This window comes from Vigna umbellata, chromosome 2 (genome assembly GCF_029865625.1).
Source record: "Vigna umbellata cultivar VRB3 chromosome 2, Vumbellata_1.0, whole genome shotgun sequence".
Classification (NCBI taxonomy): domain Eukaryota; kingdom Viridiplantae; phylum Streptophyta; class Magnoliopsida; order Fabales; family Fabaceae; genus Vigna; species Vigna umbellata.
In genome coordinates, this window is record NC_142166.1 from 12,001,838 (window position 1) to 12,008,425 (window position 6,588).

The window sequence follows — 6,588 nt, forward strand, 5'->3', positions numbered from 1 at the left end:
TCAAGCTTGGTTAGGTCTAACTTGGGTCGGATCCAAGTCAGATTAAGCTCAGATGTGATCAACATAAATCAAATTAGGTATAATCAAGTCGAATTAAGTTTAGATATCGGTTAATATTATGTCAAACTATGTTAGGTCAATCTCATGTCAAGTCAAGTTGAGTTTACCTAGACTCATGTCAAACTAAACAACTTGAAACTATATTGACCTATAGATAATAATATGAATTTAGAAATGAGAATAATTTCAAATTCTTACCTTTTAAGTGTTATTTTAAATTCTTTAATTTTAAGTAAGACAATTATTTTAATAAAATTCTAAGAATTTTAATTTCCTTCAAAAAAAAGTTTATCCAGATAATATTATTTTTCATAAAACATTTTATATTCTTTTAGAAAATAATTAACTTATTAAAATGCCATCTTTTAACACAAGGTAGAGAGATATATGATATTTCACCCCTTAGGAAGGTAAAAAATAAATTAAAATTAAAATTAAAATTGTTCGCCTCTGAAAACCAAAAATAAAATATTTATATTCATAAATTAATTATGAAGTGCTGAATTAGGGGACTAAATTACGTGTTAACAATGAAATAATGTGTCGAAGTTGGATTTGCCATTTGTCATTTGCCACCCTCCAAGACTTAGCTTAAAGTCATCACAGATATTCTCAAAGTGTGTCTTTCGAGAGCTACGTGCTTCATTTATCTTCGCTTCTTTTACTTCAAGTTAGTGTGTCACAACAAATTCACAATTTCAGCACTAGGAGTAGAAAAAAGAAAAAGGAAATGTTAATTTGCCAGGCTTTGCAAGTATCTATTTTCAGTTTTCAACTTTTAATGGCTTGAAAATACAATTGCCATGTCAGTTTCGGAAACTTTAACATAAAAGCTACTTATTATTCTCGTATCTTTTTTTTTGGCGTTTTGCCACAACCATCTCCGAAGGCCAAATTAGTAATTTAAATTCAAATAAAGTGAAAATAACTGATCCTCCAATGCCCTTTGTATTTTTTGCACCACCTGACACTATTGATAAAATAATAATAATAAAAATATTATGAAGTTGTGAGCTGAGTTGAGAAGAACCAATGAACAACAATGTCTTGTCTGGTGGTTGGTGTTAAAAACTTGGAAGTTCCCAAGTTAGGTTAGTTGTACATGAATTAATGTTTTCCACAAACAGTGAATTTGCAAAGTAAGCACTTCAGAATATCATAATTACATGCATGGTATTTGGGCACTGTGTGTTGAGTCAAAACTGAAAACAAAATTAGGGTGATGAAATTATGATTATGCATAAATATAAGAGGTGTGAGCTATAAATAACTAAAGAAAGGTTGCCTTACATTCCACGTTTCTTTCTCTTCAGCGCACCAGTATTTAGGGGTTTCTTTTTCTCTCTGTTTCTTTCTCCACCTATTACCACCTCTTCCACCCTCAGTTACCATCACATTTCAGTTCCATTCCATGTTCCATGATTTCCACCACCATCGTTCTCTTTTTTCTCTTACTTTCTGGGGACTTTGCTGTCTGATGAAAAACCACTCTAGCTTATTCTACTGTCTACAAATATTCTTCTGAATTCAGTTGTTTCAAAACAAAACAAAACCAAATAAAGAAGAACAAAAGGGCATTCCATTCTCTCCCTGGCCAAGTTGTTTTTCCAATGAAAATTAAAACTTTGCTGTCTATTTGTTATTGAATCCTCGTTAGCTTGATTGTGATCAGAATTCTTGGTTAAGGAAGCAAAGAGGTTGGTTTTAGAGTAAGTGGGAATGGAAAACGTTTCGGTTCTGTGTAAGGAAGAGGTTCCGATGGATTTGCCTCCAGGGTTTAGGTTTCATCCAACTGATGAAGAGCTTATTACTCATTACCTTTACAGAAAGGTAACGGAGACAAACTTCTCAGCTAGGGCCATTGGAGAGGTGGACTTAAACAGGTCTGAACCTTGGGATTTGCCATGTAAGTTCAAAACAGAAAAAAAGTTCAGTCTCACTTTGGTTTTGGCTTCTAAGTACTGCAAAATATCATAAATTTTATGCACACGCTTTTTTTGTTATAGGGAAGGCCAAAATGGGAGAGAAAGAATGGTACTTTTTCTGTGTGAGAGACAGAAAGTATCCAACCGGTTTGAGGACGAACAGGGCCACTGAAGCAGGATACTGGAAGGCCACAGGGAAAGACAAAGAGATCTTCAGAGGAAAATCTCCTGTGGGAATGAAGAAAACTTTGGTTTTCTACAAAGGAAGGGCCCCCAAGGGAGAGAAAACTGATTGGGTCATGCATGAATATAGACTTGAGGGTAAATTCTCTGTCCCCAACCTCCCCAAAACTGCAAAGGTAACTAATTTACAATAATTTTCTCTTCACCATGTTGCAGTCATGAGAATTTTCTGTTTCTGAGTTTAATTCAGTGCTATTTATTGGTGTGTTGCAGAACGAGTGGGTGATTTGCAGGGTGTTCCAGAAGAGTTCGGGTGGGAAGAAGACTCATATTGATGGGATAATGATGATGGACTCTTACGGAAACGAATTGGGTTCATCTGCTTTGCCACCTCTTACTGATTCCTCACCTTCCATTGGCAACACCAAAGCACTGAGTGTGACTGAACAGGTTTACGTGCCCTGCTTCTCCAATCCAATTGATGTTCCAAGAGGGATCTTCGATTCCTTCAGCAACATCAACGTCATCAACAACAACAACGCCCTTTATGGGGTTTCTTCAAACCATTCATTCTACTCCACTCAAGGGTTTCAACTTCAGGCTCCACCAACGTTGCCTTCACCCGGTTCTTCAAACCATTACCTCAGATCCTTCTTTAACAACCATGGAAAAGGATCATTCTTGAGGAATGGCTTTGAACCAGAGACGGAAATGGTCAGTGTCTCACAGGAAACAGGTGTTTCTACTGAAGTGAACGCAGAAACCTCTTCGGTTGTGTCAAATCTTGAGATGGGGAATAGACTCTTTGAGAATCGAAACAACCCAATTGGTTCAGCTGCACCAGTGGACCTTGCTAGCTTGTGGAACTACTGATCTCACATGAAGAAAACAAATCCAACATTTTCAGCAGAAAAAGAATATCCGCATTTACTATTTATTCTTTGGGTTTGATTGGGATGTTGTCCTTACTGCTGCAATAGATTTTAACTAAAAGATGCACTGTACTGTACAATAGCAAAACATATATTTTGTACTGTAAAAAATCTTCTGAACTCTGTTTTGGTGGTTTGATACTCTAGGCTTGTTGTTGTTGTTATGGTTTGTATGGTATGAACATGATTACTGTGTATCAGCTTTTATTAAAATTAATACTAGAATGAGACACGGTTTGGTCTCATTTTTTTATATCTGGATTCTACGGCCAAATCTTAAGAGAATGACCTTTATTCTTGTAATATTTGAATTCGATATTTAATTCTTCGATGTGGGGACTGAATCAAGAACAGTAACCATTAAAAAATGAAAATCTCTCTATTCCCTCTCTTGGAAACACGTGCACGCGCTTCCTTTGACATGGACAAATTAATATTAACAAACTTATCTGCATTTACCTTCTGCAAGTGAAGCTCCTTGTGGAAATCAGGACCCTGAAAGTTTTTTTTTTTTCTTTTTCTCTCTCCTCTGTTCATGTGGATGATAAGCCAGAATGTTTAACTCAGTCAACCATTCAATTTTATCCAATCAATTTCAGGACATTCTCTGATAGAGTCAATTATATATTTGAAAACGTTTCTTGTTGTTTGAAACTAATAAACCAGTTATTATAAGTTCTAACATATTTATCTTTTTTCGAATTTGTTTTAATTGTTTTGCTTTTGCCTTCGAAATCAATAACTCATACAAGTCAATAACAAGAACAAAAGATTTCTGCAAAACATCCATAAACATTTTAAATTCTTTTTTTCTCTAAAAATTCATAAATTTATTATATTAAGATTTTAAATTAGAAGTGTTCACGTGAACATAAACAAATATAAATGACAAGTACGAAACAGCGTAGGACCACTTGAAGTCATCTTTGACAGAAAATCAAACATAGATGAACAAAGAAACAGAATATGTTCTCGGAGTTATTTCCCACAATTCTGTTACTCTTGATATTTTTGGGTTCAAGGATGTTTTTTTTTATACAATTTCATCCGCTTGAACTAAATTATAAATTTTTTATGATTATACATGGGTGTGTATGAGAGAGAATTAAACAATATTCCAAAAACAAATAATTTTGTTTTCGTTGGTCATACTAAATAAAGACATATATGCTGAGAGGATTTGTCTGTATGTGCGATTATCGATTCAACGTTTAGTTAATTCATTCATTCGAAAAAGTTCAATCATTCATTTCCCGTTCCATGATGCTTGAATTGCGTTTTGAAGCTGCAATGCCATGACATGAGAACATCAATGCCCTCTTTTTTTCTTATTTTGTCCAAAAATATAATATACGTGTCTCCTTTTTGTACCATCTGGTGCTTTTATTTATGGCACATGATAAATCCTCCATCTACAAAAGTAAATCAAATTGAGTCCTACACGGCTTCATCGTTAACTCTGTGAAATCACTGCCAACATGCCTTTCACAAAGTGTTCCTCAACTCATTTTCACCATTTTCATGGCAAAGAACTACTATGTTCTTTTTGTTCTTTCTTTCATTCGCACACTTATCTTCTTAATTACTATCATAACAATCAGTTTAACTTCAAATTATCTAAATACAAAACCCAATGAAATTCTCCACAATTCAAACATAAATTGTAAAGATCATTACGTATGGGGTTGAGAATAATAACAACAAAGTTATGGTAAATTCTGTGGTTATTAACTTAGTGCTGTGGTCTATTTGATTACATCATGAGCAGTTCGTGTTTCGGTAAGAAGTTGTTGATAAGTCTCATTTCATGAATTTCATTAAGGTTATTTCGCATTCTTGATGTTTTTCTACCCATTCAAATGGTGTTCGTGTTGGGTTACAGTTTTCATATTTGGCATGTATGCTTTTGGAATAATTCAAAAACTGTACTCAACTTTTACTTATTTCGGTGGAAGTTTATATTGATTTAATAAAGTATTAATCCTTTAGATGAATCAACATTTACATCCATAATATAATATATTTGAAAGTAACTCCAAATGAAACTTATTTACATATACGTTAATATGTTTTCTTGATGATGATTTTGAAAGAAGTATTGGTGCAAGAAGCTTTTTGTTATTTTCTCTATCTAATCAAATATATTATTGTTATATGTTTATTTTTCTTTTACCGAAATGATTAAACATTTTAATCAATTTTTGATCGATTAATATTGTCACTCATCTTTTCGAGTGGATTTTTTTACTATTCATAATAATTATTGTCGTCTTACCATCACTCATCATCTAAAATATGAAATCAAAAAATAATTAAATGAAATGAGTTTCTCCATAGAATTAATACCGAAATAATTAAACATTTGATTTAAATTTTTATCAATTGATATTTTCACTCATCTTTTCGAGTGGAATTTTGACATTCATAAGAATTGTTGTCATCTTGCCATCGCTCATCATCCAAAATAGGAAAGAAAAAGAAATTAAATGAAATGAGTTTCTCCATAAAATATAATAGTTTATATAGACAAAATTTTAGAAAAACTATGTGGGAGAACTTATATAAATTGGTTTATACTTAAATTAATTTCAAATTTTATTATTATATTTTTCTCTTCAAAGTATTATAGAAAAAATCATCAAATATATTATAAATAGTTCGATTCCACATATTTCAAGGATAATAGACATTTTGTTGCTCCTCAATGTGAGATTAAAAACTTTATTTCTTCTTGATTTAATGTCTTTGGTCTAATGTTACATTTGTAAATTATTTCACTTTTTTATTCAAAATTTGAGCAATTGATAAATTAGCATCTCATCTTATCAAGTGAGTGGTTGACTGTTCATAAGAATAATTTTCAATTTAATCCATCAATCATAATCTAAGATAAAAAATTTGAATGAAATTATGTACAAGTGTATACATATTTAATTTTTCTTTTATTTCTCTCTCCTCAAAGTGTATATATAAAATTTTGTCAAGATATTACTAATTCTTTTACACACACATCAAATATATAAAATATTCACAACCATTTGTATTTCACATCATTCAAAAGAAGAAAGTTATAATACAATATTAAGAACTATAACTAATTATAAAACTCCTCAACACATCAGCACTCTTTGATAATCTCAATGATAGATGAGAGAGAACTTATTAACTTTAAAGGAGAGATTATTCTAAGTCACGAAAGGATCCAAGTGTTATAATAATATAAAAAGTCCATATTCAATTCAAAAATTGCTCTATACAATTGCTAATAAAAGTTATAAAAGTCTTTCACTTATTATTTTTTAACAATCTCGAAAAACTCTTTACTTTGCAATTCTAAATTGCATAATAAAATATAAAAAATAAATATGAAAATAATGATTATATGTAAAAGATTATGACCATAAATTATAAATCATGATATAGATGAGTGAGTGCTAGTAGCCATCATATCTCCTTTCCTTTTCTTAATAACGAAATTGAAAGACACA

General features: G+C 31.7%; 1 protein-coding gene across 1 annotated transcript; it reads left to right on the forward strand.

Moving 5' to 3' along the window:
- The first annotated feature begins 1,257 nt into the window (after positions 1 to 1,257).
- On the forward strand, positions 1,258 to 3,353 carry LOC124844176 (NAC domain-containing protein 100-like). The gene is made up of 3 exons (XM_047321060.2): positions 1,258 to 1,966; positions 2,067 to 2,344; positions 2,442 to 3,353. The coding sequence occupies exons 1-3, from the start codon at positions 1,780 to 1,782 to the stop codon at positions 3,039 to 3,041; spliced, it is 1,065 nt and encodes a 354-aa protein (XP_047177016.1). The 5' UTR covers positions 1,258 to 1,779; the 3' UTR covers positions 3,042 to 3,353.
- Positions 3,354 to 6,588: the final 3,235 nt, after the last annotated feature.

Coding starts and splice junctions, on each gene's coding strand:
- LOC124844176 (XM_047321060.2), top strand. CDS start 1,780: ATGGAAAACGTTTCGGTTCTGTGTAAGGAAGAGGTTCCGATGGATTTG. Junction 1,967..2,066: donor TGAACCTTGGGATTTGCCAT/GTAAGTTCAAAA, acceptor TTTTTGTTATAG/GGAAGGCCAAAATGGGAGAG. Junction 2,345..2,441: donor ACCTCCCCAAAACTGCAAAG/GTAACTAATTTA, acceptor GGTGTGTTGCAG/AACGAGTGGGTGATTTGCAG.